General features: G+C 44.5%; 1 protein-coding gene across 2 annotated transcripts in view; it reads right to left on the minus strand.

Moving 5' to 3' along the window:
• Positions 1-449: 449 nt before the first annotated feature.
• ppp1r1b (protein phosphatase 1, regulatory (inhibitor) subunit 1B) overlaps positions 450-24,050 on the minus strand; it is a 46,105-nt gene continuing 22,504 nt past the window's right edge. The window contains exons 2-5 of one of the 2 annotated variants that reach the window (XM_017722771.2): positions 9,858-9,941; positions 8,729-8,804; positions 4,351-4,467; positions 450-1,424 (exon numbers count right to left, since the gene is read on the minus strand). In XM_017722771.2, the coding sequence (XP_017578260.1) occupies positions 1,279-1,424; positions 4,351-4,467; positions 8,729-8,804; positions 9,858-9,941 (423 nt within the window). In that variant the 3' untranslated portion in view covers positions 450-1,278. The remainder of the gene's footprint in view (positions 1,425-4,350; positions 4,468-8,728; positions 8,805-9,857; positions 9,942-24,050) is intronic. The other variant, XM_017722772.2, reaches the window with a different exon arrangement.

The raw sequence follows: 24,050 nt of genomic DNA on the forward strand, positions 1-24,050 counted from the left end.
GATACTGTAAATTTTTAATACTCGTGTTTGTTTTCTTTGTCATTTAATGAATATATTTCATGGTCATGTATAGATTATTGCAGTTAAAACGGCAGAAAAACGTTTTTTTACCTCAAAATATGGCCTCAGCTTTCACACACGACTGAGGACGAGCTCTTCTGTGGTGCTTGGAATTCTATATGATTGACTTAAAAACCAATATTTATAAATTGAGGCTCAAGAAGGTGGAATTGTTAAAGTAACTACTTGCTTAATTTAAAAACAGAAATAAATTGTAACCCTATCATGTTTTCCGAGTGCAGTATGTCTGTAAACGCTGGGGACGCAAATACGGACATTTCTGTAGAATGACCCATTTATAAAATGCTAGTGTATGTTAATTACTGGACCGGAGTCCAGATAGCTGCAGCAATTATCACTGGAGAAAGGTTCATTAAACAGGCACATTGTTTCTTATTGCATTTTATTTTATTTATTCATATAAATCTGTGGCTATTGCCCCCATTAAATAAGACGAATGAGGTGCTCTTCTGGGAGCTGAACACAAAATGCTAAACAGCATGTTAGTTTGAGACTATCACTCTATAAAATGAGGTCATAAATATGTGTTGTGTTGAATAGGTTGACGTTACACAGAGGCCAACGGTTCAGTAGCTAACAGCATTTAGTGACGCACTGGTGCCGTTCCCTGGAATACATGATAGTGGTGTCATCGGCATGTCGGGCCATTTTGGGGAAAAGCTCATAAAAACGGCATTTCGACCTTTTATTGACATTTTATTACTCATAATGTTGATACAGCGTTAAATATGACTGAATACAGGGGCAACACGGCACCCTATCTAAAACGTGATGGCATGTTCAAACAGCAGGGGGCGATCTGACCACTCTTCTGTAGTACAACACATTAAAAAACGTTAGTGAATCAATAATGTGACTGTGATTAAAGACGGGTCTGCATGGTTGGATCAGGTGAATACCTTGATTCATCTGTGATTGGTCAGGATGATCAAAGCATACGTTAAAAAGCCCCACTGTGATTGGTGAGAAGGCTCATTTGCATCGTGATATTAATTAATAAACTATATCGTACAGCTCTATTGGGAAACTGAAATACCAAAAAAACAGACACACACACACACACACACACACAAACACGGCCATACAGACTGTTCTTCTGTTTCAATACGATGCTTAAAGTTCCTAAAACTAAAATGTTTTCTACATCATCCCTCTCTCTCTCTCTCTCTCTCTCTCTCCCTTCTTCATCCCTCTGTTTTACTCCACGTTTCTGCTCTCGTCTTCTGTGGTTTCCTCCTCTTTCTCCTCCTCCTCCTCCTCTTCATCCTCTTCCTCCGTTCGCTCCGTGGTCATCAGTTTACTTGATTCTGGCCGGTCGTCTCTCACGCCCTCCCCCTGTGAATCTGACAGACAAACGGCACAAGTTGAAAAGAGAGTTTAACATAAACAGAATGATTAAGGCCTAAAACATCTGCAGCCTGTACGGCCTTAAAGCGAAGCCTTAGCCCCGCCCATTCAGCCTACAGCAGTTTAGCCCCACCCATTCCTGTTAAACTGATGTTTAGTCTTGCTCCTGCAGACAGTCTGTATCTACATGCAAAGATTTTTGCCAGTCTGATTAAATTCATTATGAATAGATTCACACTGAGGTGTTTATTCTCACTCTACTCAAGATAGAATATATCCGTTTACATGCTCGCTACAAGTAATCAGATCTAAAAATACACTCATGCGTACAGAACCGCTTTGTGTAGACGTTACCATGACAACCAGCATCACACGAGTCCAGTCAGAGTGAGATGAGCAGCAGTGAGCAGTGATTGTGTTTTTAACTGCTTTAAAATGACGTCAGACTCAGGAAAACGTCCTTCACATGTTCTTATTAATGAAGGCCGAGAGGAAGATGTTGTGTTCTGAGACACATAAGCTGGACGTCCGTCCCACCGCCGTCTTTTAAAGCTCAGAGCTTGAACTTCGTCTTCTCTGCAGACCAGTTTCTCCTCCGCTGTGTTGAACGGTATAAACTCTCATTATGATGCGACGTACATGCAGAATGGACTTTCCGATAGGGAATGTAATCGGATACAGGTGTTTACACAGGTATTATTCTTCTATTTAATGGATTATTTACAGGATTACCCACCTCAATCAATCAGATTCATTATTGTTTGCTATCCGGTGTGGTCCACAGCAGGATCAGTGCCCCTTTTGAGTCTTGGTTCCTCTCCAGGTTTCTCCTTCTCGCTCTTAGGGAGTTTTTCCTGCCCCTGTTGCCACTGGCGACGCTCATGGGGGCTCAGACCTGAATTTTCTTTGAAGCTACTTTGTGGCGATGCATGTTGTGAAAAGCTCTCTATAAAAATGACTTTCACTGTTAAACAGTGCAGCTACAGCAACATTTTAAAATCTAAAAATGCAAACTCTTCAATACACTTCACTCAAATTCCTATAAAGTTCAGGACATCATATTGTTATCATCAGCTGCAATCCTGAAATGAAGGGGTGCTGCAGCCCCCTCAGCACCCCCACTTTCACGTTCCTGGCTGAGCAGGTCAATACTTAACTATACAGACCAGGGCTGCTCAGAGTGAGGCCCAAGAGGACCTTTGATGTGGCTCACCAGAAAGTTACCCTTAAAATGTGGCTCTTTTACTGCCCTGTTGTGCCTCCACAGCAGATTTAGATTTGAGTTCATTTGGAGTTAATGTAGAAATGCTAATTCACCCTTTAACCCTGAAGATCAGTGCAGACTGCTGGTCACCATAGCAACACAGACAACAGTCTCGCCCAGCTAGTAGCTAACAAAATGGCAAAGAGAGAGATTTAAGACGAACATCGATGATTTGTTGACAAATCGACTTTTTTGTGTTTATAATCGCTCCAGCTGGTTTCCTGAGACGTTTCTCATTTGCCAGCTTCTTGTTCGAATTCTCCCGTTCCACCTTAAATGGTGCAGCAGTTACATTCTGGCATTACATTCTCAGAAACCATTTAAGGTGGAACAGGAAAAATCGAACAAGAAGCTGGCAAATGAGAAGCGACTTCCCTCTTGTAAAAACTCAAACATTGAGAGACATTTTACAAGAAACGGTTCCACTTTTGTGGAAAAGTTTCCTGCCAGAGATGTGAGAAAAGCAGCTACAGCTGAGCTGAAGCTTAAATCAGAGCAAAGTAAGTCTGACTTTTCGTTTTTATTACGTTTTAGTCGTTTATATTATATTTTTTAGTCTATACTTGGACATTAACACATTCTGTGACGTATTTACAACCAAGATGGTAAAACGGACATAAAGTGTTGTGGCTCCCAAGGTGGTCTAATTGGGTTGCTGACTCCTGTCTTAACCCCGCCCCCTCACCCAAATAAGAGAATAAACATATTTTATACTATACAGATGACTCTTCTGAACTGAAGTCAGATTTTGGACTCCTTTAGGAATGGGAATGATCCCATTCCTTAATTATGTTTGTCTTATTAAAACTAATCACTGTATTTTGTCACTACTAAAACAAAAATAACTCCACCCAAACTTTACCAAATGTATTACCTGGACTGTGGTGGCCCACTGTAGTCTAATTTTTATAATAAGTCTCATAAAAGCAAACAATGTTGTGTTTTGCCCCATTGTTTGGCAAAACAGTTGACATCAATGCTGATAACACATCCAGTAGTGTGTTTACGTCCTTCTAAACATGACCGTAAACTCTAACCAGAGCTTCTGTGATATTTCAGTGAGTTTCTTTGAGATCTTTGTCTCGGCAAACTTACCAGATTATGTCATGAACACATTATGCACACACACACAGACACTGTACCTATTTTCAGCCTCTGAGGAGCAAAGCTGGCTCGTCATGTGATGTTAGGCTATTTGTAATGTTAACTAATGTGACCTTTCTGAAGTGTCATCACCATTTACACCCGTATAACCGGCATGTTTATGAAGCACAAAACAGTTTAGAGCACAAAGTTCTTCGTAGATCTGAACCCTTCATTTATTGTACCGATGCATTTAACTTCAAAATATACAAATCCAGAGGAACATGCCCCCCCCCCCCCCACCCCCCACTAGAGCAGGGGTGTCAATCTCAACCACTAGGGCTTGCCTCCACAGAACAAACTAATTTCGCTCGTGTTTTCACACTTGACAGAGAAAAATATCAGCTTTGCTTCACGTCACACCTGATGTTCTGCCATCCATAACTGTAAACCTACACACTGAGCCTATATGGTGCATGAATTGTAGACTGTATTATAGACTGCAGCCTCTCCTTAGCTGCACAACGTTTATGATTATCTACAAAAAGCAACAACAGTTCTGTTGTGATGTTTACCAGCAGTGCAGCGTAATAACTCCGCCTCCTCTGTCTCCAGAGGCTCCTCCCCCTCTTCCTCCATGTGAGGATACACACCCAACTTCTGCATTTGAGCCTCAGCCATCTGCTGGACAGCTACACGTTGGCATAGGGGGACAAAGAGGGAGAGAGGGGGACAGAGAGAGGGACCCAGGGGAACAGAGAGGGACAGAGAGGAACACAGGGGGATAGAGAGGGAGAGAGGGACAGACAGAGAGGGACACATGAGAACACAGAGGGATAGAGAGGAACACAGGGGGACAGAGAGGGAGAGAGGGACAGAGAGAGGGGGACACAGGGGAACACAGAGGGATAGAGAGGGACACAGGGGGACAGAGAGGGAGAGAGGGACACAGGGGTAAACAGAAGGATAGAGAGGAACACAGGGGGACAGAGAGGGAGAGAGGGACACAGGGGTAAACAGAAGGATAGAGAGGAACACAGGGGGACAGAGAGAGAGGGACACATGAGAACACAGAGAGATAGAGAGGGACAGAGAGAGAGACAGAGGGAGACAGAGGGATGGAGAGAGGGACACAGGGGAACACAGAGGGATAGAGAGGGACACAGGGGGATAAAGAGGGACACATGGGGACAGAGAGGGAGAGAGGGACAGAGAGAGAGGGACACGGGTTAAAACAGAGGGATAGAGAGGGACAGAGAGAGGGAGACAGGGAAAACAGAGGGATAGAGAGGAACACAGGGGGACAGAGAGGGAGAGAGGGACAGAGAGAGGGGGACACAGGGGAACACAGAGGGATAGAGAGGAACACAGGAGAACACAGAGGGATAGAGAGGAACACAGGGGAACACAGAGGGATAGAGAGGGACAGAGAGAGGGACACAGGGGAACACAGAGGGATACAGAGGAACACAGGGGGACAGAGAGGTGAGAGAGATGGACAGAGAGAGAGGGACACAGGGGAACACAGAGGGATTGAGGAACACAGGGGGACAGAGAGGGAGAGAGAGGGACAGAGAGAGGGACAGAGGGAGACAGAGGGATAGAGAGGGACACAGGGGGACAGAGAGGTGAGAGAGATGGGCAGAGAGAGAGGGATACAGGGGAACACAGAGGGATTGAGGAACACAGGGGGACAGAGAGGGAGAGAGAGGGAAAGAGAGAGAGGGACACAGGGGAACACAGAGGGATAGAGAGGAACACAGGGGGACAGAGAGGAAGAGAGGAACAGAGAGAGAGGGACACAGGGGAACACAGAGGGATAAATGAACACAGGGGGACAGAGCGTGAGAGAGGGACAGAGAGAGAGAGGGTCAAAGGGGAACACAGAGGGCCAGAGAGGGACATAGGGGGACATAGAGAAACACACAGGAACACATAGGGACACCAGAGACAGAGAGAGACACAGGGGAACAGAGAGGAACACAGAGGGACACCAGGGACAGACAGAAATGCAGGGAAACAGAGAGAAACACATAGGGATACCATGGACAGAGAGAGAGAGAGAGAGAGACAGGGGAACAGAGAGGAACACATAGGGACACCAGGGACAGAGAGAGAGACACAGGGGAACAGAGAGGAACACATAAGGACACCAGGGACAGAGAGAGAGAGAGAGAGAGAGAGAGAGAGACAGGGGAACAGAGAGAAACACATAGGGACACCAGGGACAAAGAGAGACACAGGGGAACAGAGAGGAACACATAAGGACACCAGGGACAGAGAGAGAGACACAGGGGAACAGAGAGGAACACATAAGGACACCAGGGACAGAGAGAGAGAGAGAGAGAGAGAGAGACACAGGGGAACAGAGAGGAACACATAGGGACACCAGGGACAGAGAGAGAGAGAGAGAGACAGGGGAACAGAGAGAAACACATAGGGACACCAGGGACAAAGAGAGACACAGGGGAACAGAGAGGAACACATAGGGACACCAGGGACAAAGAGAGACACAGGGGAACAGAGAGGAACACAGAGGAGGACACAGATGGGGACACAAAATTACACATGAGGACACAGGTGAACAGATAAGGACACAGAAAGATACACAGAAACAAACACAGGATTTCAGGGAAACTCAAAATACAGGATAGGAATTCCAGTGTAAACGGCAGAGGGACACATGCGCCTCTCGCTGGCGGCACTGAGGTGTTACATCACAGTCGCAGGCAGGTAAGCAGGTTAATGGGCAGCAAGCCAAGCAGCAGGAGATACACACACACATACACACACACACATACACCTCTGTCAGTTGCTAATAATGTAAGAGTTATCTAGCACGTTAGGCCTTTGGGGTTCCCCACTGCTCGTTAGCTTTTTTAACCTCGTAGCTTCATGGCTAAAACCAGAGTCGGGTTATGAGGACGCTAGCCACTTCCTATTTCCCTCATTATATCAAAAACAGGACTGCTGAACAGCAGAGGGCGCCCGGAGCGAGTCCTCACTGAATAGGAGCGAATGGAGCTCAACGGATAAAAACGAACAGTTAAAATAGTTTCTAATCATGGAACTTTCCTTGACCTTGAGACAGTAAAAGAACGAGTTTCACTAAAACAGCAGAGAAAACTCACCTGTATGTTTCCTTTTTTCTACAGTAAATGGGTTTTGGGCAGCAGGAGGCGGGGCTTTACTGCTAGAGCGCTGATTGGTTAACATTACTGCTACTGAGAGCTGATTGGTTAACATTACTGCTACTGAGAGCTGCTTGAGCTGCTAGTTTGAGTTTAAAAGCTCTTAAAAATATTACAGCAGTATTAAAGTGTTTTATGCTGCTCTGTGTTCAGGAAATGGCTGCATTCTTTTACATTATGTTTAAGCATTTATACACTGTGATTTTGCTCAAAGGCTCCATCTTAATCCATTCATTTTGGACTCACTCAGGAGAGCCCTCTAGTGTTTGGGAAACCTGGAAGAAATTACAGAGTGGGAATTCTCCTCTCTACAAGTTCTCAGCTACAACTAAAGAAGCAAACTTCAGACACCAAACACGGCTGGAAGGAACTGCATTTTCTCCAGAACATTTTCTCCAGGTTCCTTTTGCGTCACTGCGCTGGAGTCAGTGTGACATTTGCACACAAACATATCCAGTGATAATTCAGTCCGATTCATTCAGCGTTATCTTTACCAAGCTTTACTAACACGCCAGATCCAGATAACCAGCCTCTGGAGTCAGTAACTCTGTCTCAAAGGCAGGTCAAGGCCACTTAGCTCAGAAAGCAGTCACATCACCCTACAGTCACATCACCCTACAGTCACATCATCCTACAGTCACATCATTCTACAGTCACATCACAGTCATATCACCCTACAGTCACATCATCCTACAGTCACATCATCCTACAGTCACATCACCCTACAGTCACATCATCCTACAGTCACATCATCCTACAGTCACATCACCCTACAGTCACATCACCCTACAGTCATATCACTCTACAGTCACATCACCCTAGTCACCTCATCCCAACAGTCACGTCACCCCTACAGCCATGTCACTCTACAGTCACATCATCCTACAGTCACATCACAGTCACATCACCCTACAGTCACATCACTCTACAGTCACATCACCCTACAGTCACATCACCCTATAGTCACATCCACCCTACAGTCACATCACCCTACAGTCATATCATCCTACAGTCACATCACCCTACAGTCATATCATCCTACAGTCACATCACCCTACAGTCACATCATCTTATAGTCACGTCACCCCTACAGTCACATCATCTTACAGTCACATTACAACCTCCTTCTCACATTCTCTTCACAAATAATATGACTAACTATTGTGAATATTACTATTAACTACTAATATTTGGCCCTGCCCAGTCTTTAGCAGTTTAGCTTTCACCCATTCAGCCAACAACTGTTTAGCCACGCCCATTTAGCCGACAACAGTTTAGCGCCGCTCATTCAGCCAAAGTTAGTATTTATTAATTGATTGTAGTGTTGACGTATGTCGTAATTGTTCTGAACAAGTGCAATGAATGAATAAACAAATAAATAAATAAACAAAATCATGAACTGAATTTATTTATGTATTTGTTTGATGCAAAGTAAAAGTCTTTTTTTTTTGGGGTTGTGAAACTACGGCCAGACCCAAAATCAAACAGCATACGTGCGTGTGTTGTTGTAGGTCATAATCCCGTTTGATCCACACACACACACACACACACACACACACACACACACACTGCAGCTGTCACTGTCCTTAATCTCTCACACACACTCACATGAGGAAAAAAAATAAATAAATGAATAAAATAAATAAATAAAACGGACTGAAAGCTGTGTGTGTGTGTGTGTGTGTGTGAGTGTGAGTGTAAAGCACAGCAAAGCCAAACAGCCCACACAGCAGACACAGAGCTGCAGAGCGTCTACACTTACCCTTCAGTGAGGGAGGCTGGTAGACGCTGGGATTCACTCGCTTGGGTTTGAGGACGCCGTTCTCTCCAACAACCCACTGAAAAACACCGTCAACTGTGTCAGTATCAAGCCAACCTGGAGATCAGACTCATTATTACTCATTATAACATCATATCGTCCAGTCTGTTCTGCTCTACTCCAGATGTTGTGATGTGAAAGAGGCTGAATGGATCTGGCCTGGTTTAAAGGAGAACTCCATCGACTTTTCAAAATTTCTCCATGATTAAATGGTTGAGATGAAAGTGAAGTGGTTCAGAGCGGTTTGGTGTGAAATGAGAAACTCACAGAGTCAGAACCGTTCACAGTGGTGGTGATAGGAACCAGACGTCCCTCTAAAAGCTCCTCACAGAAAGTTCCTACATGAACTGGTTCTGAATTCCCTGCCTGATGACTGAGACGCTGTTTTATGAGAGTTTAGAGAACTTCAACTCCATTCATGGTGGAGGGAGACATGCAGGGCGCTGTGCGGCAAAATAGTCCCCAAAGGGGGCTCATTATTCCAGATTTTCCACTATTTTCCATCATCAACATTCCATATGAACTCAGAAGACTCGTGTAGGTTCTCTGGTGGTTCTGGATGGTAAATAAAATGTCTATATCTGTGTTGTAGTCATGGTGACGCCTGGTTCCCATCACCACCACTGTAAAGACGTCTGAACCGTTTCACACCAAACCCTCTGAATCTCTCTGATTACACCTCACACACTCAAAGATGTTTGTGTATGTAATTAATTTGGCTTATTTCAAGAAATAATACTTAAAACACGTGAAATAATCTGCCAATGGAATAAGACAATTTCATAAGATAAATTTACATAAAACAAGTTAAAAACTCAAGAAATGAGCTAAATCTTACAATATTCTTGTAACAATCTCATCATGGGAAATATTAGATATATTGACTAAATTTAAAATAATTTTACTTGCTAAAAATGATTTTTTGCAGCACATTCATATTATTAAAGTGTGTTAAACAGATTAAATAAAGCTACTTCAGTGAGAGGTAAGCGTGCACACCTGTAACGTTTGTGTGTTGTGATTGCAGTGTGGATGCAGTTCAGCACCCAGGCCAGCAGAGGCGCTGTCGTACCTGATGTGTGGAGTTGTCGTCTTCAGGAGATGTTTGGTCAGCTACTCTGAACAGTGTTGCCGGTGTGGGCCTCCGTCGGCGTATCTACAAAACAAAACAATAACCAAGTGTTAGAAACTACTACATTCTGCTGTTTACACACTCGTTCACTCGTGAGTGCAGTACTATAATTATCTCATAATATATTCTTCTTATTATCATTTGTCGGACAGATTTATGTCTAATAACTCATCCCACGCTGTTCCCTTTCCGGAATGTTTGGTCGGATCAGGAATTGTTTAGGCATAAGTTTGCACATTCCTCTTACATTGCAATAATACAAGTACACTTGCAACATCCCAGCGTACATGTGAGAAAGTATCTTAGCAACCACCTGGGATACGATAGCAACCAGCTAACAGCAGCTCATCAACCACATAAGATACCATTGCCACCACTTAGCAACACCCAAGAGACCACTTTTTAAATCATAGCAATCACATAACAAAACCCTTGCAACCACCAAAGATACCACAGCAACCAATTAGCAACATGCTAGCAACCACCTGGGATAGTTGGGATGGGGCAAGAAAAAGCTGGTAAAGTTGCGTGATGCTAAAGAACACCTGGTGGTTGATTGGCAGCAGGTCAGTAACATGATTGGGTATAAAGAGCGTCTCAGAGAGGCGGAGTCTTTCAGAAGTGAAGATGAGGAGGGGTCACCACTCTGTGAAAGACTGCACCATCAAATAGAGAAACAATTCAAGAAAAATGTTTCTCAACGTAAAACAGCAAAGAGCTTCTGCTTTTCATCGTCTACGGTACAAAATATCATTAAAAGACTCAGAGAATCTGGAGAAATCTCTGTCTGTGAGGGACGAGGCTGAAAACCAGACCAGTCACCACTGAGAACATTTGGCACGTTATGAAATGAAAAATATGACAAATGAGCCTCTGAAACTGCTGATCAGCTGAAATCCTGAATCAAACAAGAACAGAAAACATTTCACTTTCAGAGCTACAGCAGCGTCTCCTCAGTTCCCAAACACTGACTGAGTGCTTTTAAAGAAGAGGGGATGAAACACAGCGGTACAGACGCCCCCGTCCCGACTTTTTTGGAACATGTTGTTGGCATCAAATTCAAAATGGGCACATATTTTTAAAAAACAACAATAAAATCTCTCAATTTCAACAACTGATTTGTTGTCTTTGTGCTTTTTTCCTTAAAAATATATGGTTTGCATGATTTACAGATCATTGCATCCTATTTTTATTTACATTCTGCCATTTTTTTGGAAATGAGGTTGAATATGTTTGAATAAAAAGAGAGCTTAATTAGTCCTGTTTAATTGAGTGCAGCTTGGTGTGTGAAATGTTGAGCAATTGGGTTCATAATTTTTGGTCTTACTTTGTCTGTTCTAACTCATCAGATGTCAGAAAAAATACACATGGTGACACGTCACCTATTGTAAAAAAAACTCCTGAAGTATCGTGATTATTACATTTCGCCATATCGCCCCCCTTCACTGTCACAGTGATAACCCAGCTGGTGGGTTCGTTGTGATTAGAGCTGGTGATGAAGCCGGTTACAACAGTCGGTTTAGCAGCTTCTTATCAACAAAAAAACCCCACAGAAACCATTTATTGCTTCAACTGGTTCCTCATGGTTTTGGAATGTTTTTTGGCTTTTTTAATTAGTTAAGTGACCCTTATTAGTCCCACAAGGAGATAGTCTCCTCCACATTTCACCTCTGTATAGTGGAAACACCCACATACACACTAGGGGGCAGCGAACACACCTGCCTGGAGCGGTGGGCAGCCCTATCCACAGCACCCAGGGAGCAGTCGGCGTTTCGGTGCCTTGTTCAAGGGCACTTCTGTCACGTACTGTCGGCTCAGGAGAGCGAATCTTCCGGTCACAAGGCTGATTCCCTAACCTCCAGCCCATGACAGCGCCCATTTAATGGGTTGATATCACCGTGTAAAGGATCCTAATGGTTTCACAGGTGACCCAAGGCAGATTCTAAATGAATTTAATGGGTCCCAGTGATGGTTCCCAAAAGTGTTCTATGGGAAACTAGCAATTTCTATTGAAAACCATTGAGCCAATTCCCATTAGAAAGCAAAACCATCAGGTTTTAACCCTTTTTCAGCAGGAAGCCGAGAGGAACCAACCAGCAAACGTCCATAACATTTTTTATGTTTTACTATTTACTGCTAGGCAGTGGGTACGGTATCCCTAGTGGCTGCTAGGCAGTTGGTACGGTATCCCTAGTGGCTGCTAGGCAGTTGGTACGGTATCCCTAGTGGCTGCTACACAGTTGGTACGGTATCCCTAGTGGCTGCCTGGCAGTTGGTACGGTATCCCTAGTGGCTGCTAGGCAGTCGGTACAGTATCCCTAGTGGCTGCTAGGCAGCTGGTACTGTATCCTTAGTGGCTGCTAGGCAGTTGGTACAGTATTCCTGCTAGGCAGTTGGTGCAGTGTCCCTACAGGCTGCTAGGCAGTTGATACGGTATCCCTAGTGGCTGCTAGGTAGTCGGTACAGTATCCCTTAAATGTCCAGGGCCTTCTGACAGGCCCAAATAGCCTGAGATTTTAAGAGGGATGATTCAAAAACAAACAAAACGATCTCACAACAAAAGAGTTAAAAATAAGCATTTTTTAGGGTAACTCTAATGACCCAGCTTGTTGGGTCAGCGATGTCAAGCGATGTTTGGTTATATATTGTAACCCAGAGTTGAACATATGCAGCTTTAATTGTTATCAGAATGGTGAACGTGCTAATGCAGTTCTCACCCCCTTTCACTTTCATTAAGAAATATAAAAAGCTTTCCAGTTCTTTCTGTGCTTATTTTAGGCCGGGTGAAAATAGAAGAGGGTCGTTGTCATTATATGACTGAAATGGGCAGAGTTCATGTCTAATTGGGTCTGTACCTCAGAGACCATCCACATAGTGATGCTAGCAAGTGACCTAGCTTATAAAGAAAAGTATGGCAACAAAAGCAAATTTAACTCCTCACTTTTCTCGCTCACTTATGGGCAAACACCCATACCCCCCACACTCACACACACCCACACAAACACACACACACACACCCATACCCCCCACACTCACACACACCCACACAAACACACACACACACACCCATACCCCCCACACTCACACACACCCACACAAACACACACACACACCCCCATACCCCCCACACTCACACACACCCACACAAACACACACACACACACCCATACCCCCCACACTCACACACACCCACACAAACACACACACACACACCCATACCCCCCACACTCACACACACCCACACAAACACACACACACACACACACCCATACCCCCCACACTCACACACACCCACACAAACACACACACCCATACCCCCCACACTCACACACACCCACACAAACACACACACACACACACATACCCCCCACACTCACACACACCCACACAAACACACACACACACACCCATACCCCCCACACTCACACACACCCACACAAACACACACACACACACATACCCCCCACACTCACACACACCCACACAAACACACACACACACACATACCCCCCACACTCACACACACCCACACAAACACACACACACACCCATACCCCCCACACTCACACACACCCACACAAACACACACACACACCCATACCCCCCACACTCACACACACCCACACAAACACACACACACACCCCCATACCCCCCACACTCACACACACCCACACAAACACACACACACACACCCATACCCCCCACACTCACACACACCCACACAAACACACACACACACCCCCCACACTCACACACACACACACAAACACACACACACACACCCATACCCCCCACACTCACACACACCCACACAAACACACACACACACCCCCCACACTCACACACACACACACAAACACACACACACTCACACACACACCCATACCCCCCACACTCACACACACCCACACAAACACACACACACTCACACACACACCCATACCCCCCACACTCACACACACCCACACAAACACACACACACACCCCCCACACTCACACACACCCACACAAACACACACACACTCACACACACCCACACAAACACCCACACCCACACAAACACACACCCACACTCACACACACACACTCACACACACAAACACACACTCACATACAGAAAAGGGGCAGCAAAGCTTTCAGAGGAGATTTGTAACCCACTTTATAAAGCAGCAAATTAATCAAAATTACTGATGCTGATAATGCCAGGTAGTGAATATCTACATCACATGACCAGAGCAGTTACAACGTATTTACTACCTGATGATGAATGACCCCAGTTACACTATATTTCCAAAAGTTTTCACTCACCCATCTAAAATCACTGAATTCAGGTGTTCCAGTCTCTTCCATGGCCACAGGTGTATAAAGCCGAGCCCCTAGGCCTGCAGACTGCTTCTACAGACATTAGTGAAAGAATGGGTCGCTCTCAGGAGCTCAGTGAATTCCAGCGTGGTGCCGTGATCGGACGCCACCTGTGCAGCAAGTCCAGTCGTGAAATTTCCTCACTACTAAATATTCCACAGTCCACTGTCAGTGGGATTATAACAAAGTGGAAGCGATTGGGAACGACAGCAACTCAGCCACGAAGTGGTCGGCCACGTAAAATGACAGAGTGGGGTCAGCGGATGCTGAGGGGCATAGTGCGCAGAGGTCACCGACTTTCTGCAGAGTCAAACACTACAGAACTCCAAACTTCATGTGGCCTTCAGATCAGCTCAAGAACAGCGTAGAGAGCTTCATGGAATGGGTTTCCATGGCCGAGCAGCTGCATCCAAGCCTTACATCATCAAGCGCAATGCAAAGCGTGGAATGCAGTGGTGTAAAGCGCCGCCACTGGACTCTAGAGCAGTGGAGACGTGTTCTCTGGAGTGACCAATCACGCTTCTCCATCTGGAAATATGATGGACGAGTCTGGGTCTGGCGGTTGCCAAGAGAACGGTACTTGTCTGACTGCATTGTGCCGAGTGTAGGGATGTGGGGGTGTTTTTCATGAGTTGGGCTCGGACCCTTAGTTCCAGTGAAAGGAACTCAAAGCTTCAGCACCAAGAGATCTTGGACAATTTCATGCTCTCAACTTTGTGGGAACAGTTTGGGGGCGGCCCCTTCCTGTTCCAACATGACTGCACACCAGTGCACAAAGCAGGTCCATAAAGACACGGATGAGCCAGTTTGGTGTGGAAGAACTTGACTGGCCTGCACAGAGTCCTGACCTCAACCCAATAGAACACCTTTGGGATGAATTAGAGTGGAGACTGTGAGCCAGGCCTTCTCATCCAACATCAGTGTCTGACCCCACAAATGTGCTTCTGGAAGAACGGTCAGAAATTCTCAGAAACACACTCCTAACCCTTGTGGAAAGCCTTCCCAGAAGAGTTGAAGCTGTTACAGCTGCAAAGGGTGGGCCGACATCATATTAAACCCTATGGATTAAGAATGGAACTCTGGAATTGTCCAGAACTCTTCAGCCAGAACCAGAAAGTTTGGCCATATCAGCCCAGTTCAACACCATGATTCCCCAGACCCTGGCTTACAAACTCCATACACTTGGACTGAGCACCTCTCTCTGCAATTGGGTCCTGGACTTCCTGACTAACAGGCTGCAGTCTGTGAGGATCCACAACATAATAATCTCCTCCACCATCATCCTCAGCACCAGCTCCCCTCAGGGTTGTGTGCTGAGCCCCCTCCTGTTTAAACTGCTCACGTGTGACTGCTCAGCCGTCCATCCAGGCTGTCATGTTGTAAAGTTTGCGGACGATACGGCAGCGGCTGGATGCATCACAAATAGCGATGAGTCTGGCTATAGACAGGAGGTGGAACACCTGGAAAGTTGGTGCAGTGATAACAATCTCTGCATCAACGTGAAGAAGCAAGAAGAAAGCTCTGCAGAGGGTGGTGAAGGCTGCACAGAGGACTGTTGGAGTCAGCCTTCCCACCACCATGGACATTTACACCTCCAGATGCAGGAAAAGGGCCACTGGCATCATGAAGGACCCCACTCATCCAGCACACACACTTTTTGTCCCGCTCCCCTCAGGTAGGAGGTTGCGGACCATTAAGTGCAAAACAACCAGACTGAGGAACGGCTTCTTCCCTGAAGCCGTGAGACTCTTAAACTCCAATTAGACAATCACTGCAACGGCAGTTCATGTCCAGTTATTTATCTCTGCTGCTGTCCTGAATCAGTGCCTCCACTATAATCACCCCTCCACTATATCACTCCTACACTATACCAACCCTACACTATATCACCCCTCCACTATATCACTCCTACACTATACCACCCCTCCACTATATCACTCCTACACTATACCACCCCTCCACTATATCACCCCTCCACTATATCACTCCTACACTATACCACCCCTACACTATATCACCCCTACACGTCACTTTATACATTACCAGTATTAAGATGTACAGCTTCTACCTCGTACTCATGCTGCTGTGTTTCATGCTGCTGTTAGTCTTTAAGTCTAGGCCAAAACCCACTTTTTTAGTGGAGCCTTTGGTGATTAGTGTTTCCTGTTAGACAAAAGGTGCAGATCTGGGGGTTCAGGGACATAAAGGATTAAACCGTGCTTGCTCAATAAAAGTAACGTTTACTTTGTTTCCACAATGTTTTTTTTTTATTTCTTTTAGTGTTTCTGAAAGCCAACAAGTTGCACTTTGGACCGACCTTATTATTGCATCATGTTTTTGATCTGAGTTTGTTCTACAGAATAAAATGTCTGAATGAGTGCTCATCCCAGACTGGTGATTCCATACTTTTTGCCAGAGGTTGTATATACACACACACACACACACACACACACACGCACGGATTATTTTCCCAATAAATGTGCACCGCTCAGATAAATAAATGGCCTTACAGATAAACGTCTCTTTTGACTGGACAGTAAATCCACCAGTCAGGTTTGATATGAAAGCGTCTGCTGACCCCGTTATCTTCCCTCTGCATTAATAACTGCTTTCGGGTGTGATCTGCTGTCAGGTGGTGAAATACTGTGGTGTGTAATGTAAAGGGTGTTACTTCCTTCCTCCTGAATGAAAGTGCGTGTAAGTTCTGTGTGAGCCTCTCTCAGAAAACGTCCCTCTGCATGTGCAGCGTGGCCTTACAGGCCGGCCTCGCGGGTTTCTGACTCTATTGATTGTTCCAGTTTATGCCACACATTCTAGTTGCCCATTAGTGAAAGCAGCAGAACACGGATAAGTATAACTCAGAATGTAAGAGGCTTAAAGGGCAGATTTATTAAATGAGCCATGAATCATGGACAAATAACAGCTTCCACATCTTCTCAATTTAGTGTGTGTTTATAAACAAATGAACACACTGCTGCGGTCCAATTTGTGGGACCACTATTTGAACTTGGCACCCCCCGTTTACCACATTTACAGACAAACAAATACTTTGAAATCGTGGTTGACCACAATTATTAAAAAAATAGTCTGACAAAATCTAATGTATGTATGCATTAGCCCTGTAGCTCCAATGCTAAAACCAAAGAACTAGACTTCAGACACCAAACATGTCTTGGCTGATCAACTATATGTGGACACCCCTCCTTTTTACCGAGTTCAGGTGTTTCAGCCACACCCATTGATAACAGGTGTGAAAAATCCAGCACATAGCCATGCAAATCTAAATACAGTACAGGGTCATACTGAAGATCTCAGTGACTTTAAACATAGCACTGTCATAGGATGCTACCGTTCAAAGTCAGTTTGCGAAATGTCTGGCCTGCTAGATCTGCCCCAGACAACTGTAAGTGCTTTTTACTGTGAAATGGAAGCGTCCAGGACCTGTGGTCTCCGTCGCTGCTCCTGGTGAGCTTCGTACCTGCAGAGTTTAGTTCCTTATAAAAAGCTGCCCCAACACTTTAATATGTCTGATCCAGCCAATCAGGCACTTGAGAAGAGGCTGATTAGCTGGAGCAGGTGTGGCAGATTGTGGTTGGAGAGGTTGGAAGAGCCTTTCCTGTTCCAGCAGGACTGAGCCCCTGAGCACAAAGCAGCTCCATAAAGACATGGAGCAACCAGTTTGGTGTGGAGAAAGTCCAGTGGCCCTCACAGAGCCCTGACCTCAGGCCCTCTCGTCCAACATCAGTGTCTGACCACACAGACAACTTTCTAACATCAACACAGCACACATCACTCCAACTTGTTTACTCTTCATTCTAATGATCCACGGATTTATTCAGGGGCACAGTGACCCACTTCTCTAACTCACAGAGAGAGAGAGAGAGAGACCGAGAGAGACCGAGAGAGACCGAGAGAGACCGAGAGAGAGAGAGAGAGAGAGAGAGAGAGACCGAGAGAGACAGAGAGAGAGAGAGAGAGAGAGAGAGAGAGAGAGAGAACATACATGCAGGCATACATACTGTAGATACATCAATAGATTAGTGGATAGACGGATGGATGGACAGAGAGAGACAGATACGGATGATCTGTAGATAGAGACAGATAGCAGACTGAGAGATAGGCAGACAGACAGATAGATGAATAGATAAATAATACTCTTAATATGTCCACATTCTGCAAAGCTGCTGTCTTATAAACACTGAATGGAATAGAATGTAAAACGTCCAGCGTCCAGGACCTCTCATATGAGTGTGTGTGTGTGCTGAGCCTCTGATACGTGTGTGTGTGTGTGTGTGTGTGTTGACTGTGTTTAAGCTCACTCTTGTTTACCCAAAAACATTCCTGAGGCCAAAGGTCGCAGTGTGCCGCTGCTGTCAGGCTGACCGACAGAGTGATGTACAGTCGTCTGAAAGGTGCTGCGAGAACTCAGTAACAGTTTCTACAGGAGAGAATTTGCAGTAATATATATTACAATGTTAAATATTTAATGTTCCACCCACGTTCCATGTCCTCGGGAATGGGAATGCGCTGGCGTTCACCTTCATTGTACTGTGGGGTTTCGTTCGGCCCTCTGACTCCTTGGGCCAAGTTTCAAGACGGGTCATACAAGTAGCCGACGTTGCCGCTGACCCCGAGCACCCTTTTGTACATGGGCCTGTCCCCACCCTGACCGGAGCGGCTGGATGCGGACAGAGGACAGTTGAGGCTGGTCAACAGGCCCTGGTCTGTGGAGAGGGAAGGCACGGAGGTACTCGCCCGAGGGCAAGTCGGAGTGGGAGGGCACTGTAAAGCTGGTGACCTTCACCCCCTTTCAAGCCGAACTGGGGCCGGTCGCGGTCCACCACTGTGGAGGAAAAGCATCTGATGGCGGCCTTCCCAAAACAAGACAGCGGGCTGAGTCTGTAATACTTCTACTGTTTATTTTCAAAGCGCTCTTTAATAACTAGGCTACTTAATGAGTTAAACAATGGCCAGAATAATTCATTTTGGTTGTAGCTTTAGAAAGAAAAACACACACACACACACACACACACACACATATATATATACATATATATATATATATATATATATATATATATATATATATATATATATATATATACAGGAGATATATGTGTGTGTATATCCATTTTTCAGTTTTTGACATAATTTCAAATGACCTGTTTACATTGTGTGTAAATTTCATGATGAACGGACCAAAAGAAACAGCCCAAAATGACTTGGAAAGACGTCTGGTTCCACTGACTTCCATTAAAACTGCAGTAGGTTTTTTCCTTATCCTGTAAAGTTACAATTTTGGAGATACAAGGTTTTCTCTCGACAACAGCGATATATATATATATATATAAAATAAGACATATTCTTTACAGAACAATTAAAGTATCTGCAGATGTATTTTACTTGAAGATTTTGTGCTAAGATCTACACCACTAATTAAAAATATACAGGAGAGCGTCAGTACAGTACAGGGCAGGCGCAAGAATATGGAGCGAAGAGATGACTGCATGGTCCCAGTCAGGGACATACATTTCATTTGTTTTGGGAGATTGAAGCGCCACTCATCGGTGACCACAAAACACTGATAAAATCTCAAAAACAACTTACACGGCTTAAGGAAGTTAAGACAGAAGCTGTTGTTGCCGATGTACTGGAGAGTGAGAATTACAGAGCTGGACAAAAGTACAGACACCACTTCCTGTAGTGTAATACAGTCTGTCAGAGCGACTGTGTGGATCATATGAACATTATAGAGCTTTTTAAATGAAACAGTAGAAGCCGTATCGCCCCCTACGCTTCCTGTAGTGTATTACAGTCTGTCAGAGCGACTGTGTGGATCATATGAACATTATAGAGCTTTTTAAATGAAACAGTAGAAGCCGTATCGCCCCCTACACTTCCTGTAGTGTATTACAGTCTGTCAGAGCGACTGTGTGGATCATATGAACATTATAGAGCTTTTTAAATGAAACAGTAGAAGCCGTATCGCCCCCTACGCTTCCTGTAGTGTATTACAGTCTGTCAGAGCGACTGTGTGGATCATATGAACATTATAGAGCTTTTTAAATGAAACAGTAGAAGCCGTATCGCCCCCTACGCTTCCTGTAGTGTATTACAGTCTGTCAGAGCGACTGTGTGGATCATATGAACATTATAGAGCTTTTTAAATGAAACAGTAGAAGCCGTATCGCCCCCTACGCTTCCTGTAGTGTATTACAGTCTGTCAGAGCGACTGTGTGGATCATATGAACATTATAGAGCTTTTTAAATGAAACAGTAGAAGCCGTATCGCCCCCTACGCTTCCTGTAGTGTATTACAGTCTGTCAGAGCGACTGTGTGGATCATATGAACATTATAGAGCTTTTTAAATGAAACAGTAGAAGCCGTATCGCCCCCTACGCTTCCTGTAGTGTATTACAGTCTGTCAGAGCGACTGTGTGGATCATATGAACATTATAGAGCTTTTTAAATGAAACAGTAGAAGCCGTATCGCCCCCTACGCTTCCTGTAGTGTATTACAGTCTGTCAGAGCGACTGTGTGGATCATATGAACATTATAGAGCTTTTTAAATGAAACAGTAGAAGCCGTATCGCCCCCTACGCTTCCTGTAGTGTATTACAGTCTGTCAGATCGACTGTGTGGATCATATGAACATTATAGAGCTTTTTAAATGAAACAGTAGAAGCCGTATCGCCCCCTACGCCTCCTGTAGTGTATTACAGTCTGTCAGAGCGACTGTGTGGATCATATGAACATTATAGAGCTTTTTAAATGAAACAGTAGAAGCTGTATCGCCCCCTACGCCTCCTGTAGTGTATTACAGTCTGTCAGAGTGACTGTGTGGATCATATGAACATTATAGAGCTTTTTAAATGAAACAGTAGAAGCCGTATCGCCCCCTACGCTTCCTGTAGTGTATTACAGTCTGTCAGAGCGACTGTGTGGATCATATGAACATTATAGAGCTTTTTAAATGAAACAGTAGAAGCCGTATCGCCCCCTACGCTTCCTGTAGTGTATTACAGTCTGTCAGAGCGACTGTGTGGATCATATGAACATTATAGAGCTTTTTAAATGAAACAGTAGAAGCCGTATCGCCCCCTACGCTTCCTGTAGTGTATTACAGTCTGTCAGAGCGACTGTGTGGATCATATGAACATTATAGAGCTTTTTAAATGAAACAGTAGAAGCCGTATCGCCCCCTACGCTTCCTGTAGTGTATTACAGTCTGTCAGAGCGACTGTGTGGATCATATGAACATTATAGAGCTTTTTAAATGAAACAGTAGAAGCCGTATCGCCCCCTACGCTTCCTGTAGTGTATTACAGTCTGTCAGAGCGACTGTGTGGATCATATGAACATTATAGAGCTTTTTAAATGAAACAGTAGAAGCCGTATCGCCCCCTACGCTTCCTGTAGTGTATTACAGTCTGTCAGAGCGACTGTGTGGATCATATGAACATTATAGAGCTTTTTAAATGAAACAGTAGAAGCCGTATCGCCCCCTACGCTTCCTGTAGTGTATTACAGTCTGTCAGAGCGACTGTGTGGATCATATGAACATTATAGAGCTTTTTAAATGAAACAGTAGAAGCCGTATCGCCCCCTACGCTTCCTGTAGTGTATTACAGTCTGTCAGAGCGACTGTGTGGATCATATGAACATTATAGAGCTTTTTAAATGAAACAGTAGAAGCCGTATCGCCCCCTACGCTTCCTGTAGTGTATTACAGTCTGTCAGAGCGACTGTGTGGATCATATGAACATTATAGAGCTTTTTAAATGAAACAGTAGAAGCCGTATCGCCCCCTACGCTTCCTGTAGTGTATTACAGTCTGTCAGAGCGACTGTGTGGATCATATGAACATTATAGAGCTTTTTAAATGAAACAGTAGAAGCCGTATCGCCCCCTACGCCTCCTGTAGTGTATTACAGTCTGTCAGAGCGACTGTGTGGATCATATGAGCATTAGAGCTTTTTTAAATGAAACAGTAGAAGCCGTATCGCCCCCTACGCCTCCTGTAGTGTATTACAGTCTGTCAGAGCGACTGTGTGGATCATATGAACATTATAGAGCTTTTTAAATGAAACAGTAGAAGCCGTATCGCCCCCTACGCTTCCTGTAGTGTATTACAGTCTGTCAGAGCGACTGTGTGGATCATATGAACATTATAGAGCTTTTTAAATGAAACAGTAGAAGCCGTATCGCCCCCTACGCCTCCTGTAGTGTATTACAGTCTGTCAGAGCGACTGTGTGGATCATATGAACATTATAGAGCTTTTTAAATGAAACAGTAGAAGCTGTATTGTGTTCACTTATTTTCACGTAGAAACAGCGTCCAAATCTTTGCACAAGACTTTATACTTGGTAAAATTATCCCATTCCAGCTTTGAACATGTAACAAAATGCCAGAACATTCTGTAACCGGAGAGCTGGAGATGTTCTGCTCAAGAGCCAGAGAGAAAGCTGCTTGCTGTGAAGTCGACATGAAATGAAATTTCTCAGGGCTGAGCGGATCTCTGGCTACAAAGCCAATAAAATGTGTCAGGTTCAGCCATTCACAGAATGTCATTGTCCAGGGAACGGATAGCTAAGCTAATCGCCTAAAAGCCAAAAAAAAAAAAAAAATCCTGGAACCCACATCACAGGCCCAACTCAAAAAAAAAAAAAAAAGCCAAAGTTGGATCCTGGTGGAATGCAAGGGCCTTCCAGCACACACCAATCAAACTACTGCCAAACAAACAGCTTTGAGGACAGTTTAATGTTGGCAGCTCGCTCTGCAAAGCCTCAGAAAGGGCCTAATGAACCAAGTGAACCAGTGAAAACACTTTGGAGTCCTCCCAACGGCTCTGTGCGTGAGTCTAAGCATGTTGCCGTTTGTTTGGTCAGTGTGGAAGAAGCCCAAAAATACCCTGACGTCTCTAATAATGAGTGAATTCGGCTACTGTACAGGGAAACTCCACCAATCTTTCAGAATTTCTGCATAACTCAATGTGTGCGATGTGAACAGAGAGGCTCAGACGGTTTGGTGAGAAATGGCTCAGATGTCTTTACAGTGGTGGTGATGGGAACCAGGCGTCGCCATGACTACAATTTACATTTACAGCATTTAGCAGACGGTCTTATCCAGAGCGACTTACACAAAGAGCTTCATCTGCCTAGAGAAAGTATCTTTGCTAGTTACCAGTAGGTTAGAGAGAAAGACGGTCCTGAGCTCAGATACTGATAGAAACAGAGTCACTGTAGATACAGAGAGAAAAGGAGCGGAGCTGAACACAGAACTCTGTGCCGTACAACACAATACAGTAAACTACAATACAATAAAATATATTTTTAATAAAATAAATAAAATATGCAACACAGATAGACATCATTTACCCTCCAGAACCACCAGAGAACCTACACGAGTCTGAGTTAAAATATGAGTCCTGATACCAAAATCAATACTAAAATACATATTTTTAAGATGTAGTTTAAAGTTCCAGTGATATGAAAATGATATGAAGGGCAAACATGAATCTGTTTTAGACTAATTCCTCAGTTAAACCTCATAAAATATATATATACAGTTTCGTGACGAGCTGTTTTACAGATGCAGAGCGACTATGAAACAGGACAAAGGATGAAAAATCTGAGAAATTATAAGTGAAGTGTTATTTAATCTTAGCTCAACTGTGTAAATGTACAGACTGGCTTTTGGAGCTGGGCCTGATATTTAAAGCATCTTTTAAGCCCTGAAACCTCCGTGACACGGTTTCCCCTCCAAAC

Source organism: Pygocentrus nattereri, chromosome 27, assembly GCF_015220715.1.
Source record: "Pygocentrus nattereri isolate fPygNat1 chromosome 27, fPygNat1.pri, whole genome shotgun sequence".
NCBI classification, from domain to species: domain Eukaryota; kingdom Metazoa; phylum Chordata; class Actinopteri; order Characiformes; family Serrasalmidae; genus Pygocentrus; species Pygocentrus nattereri.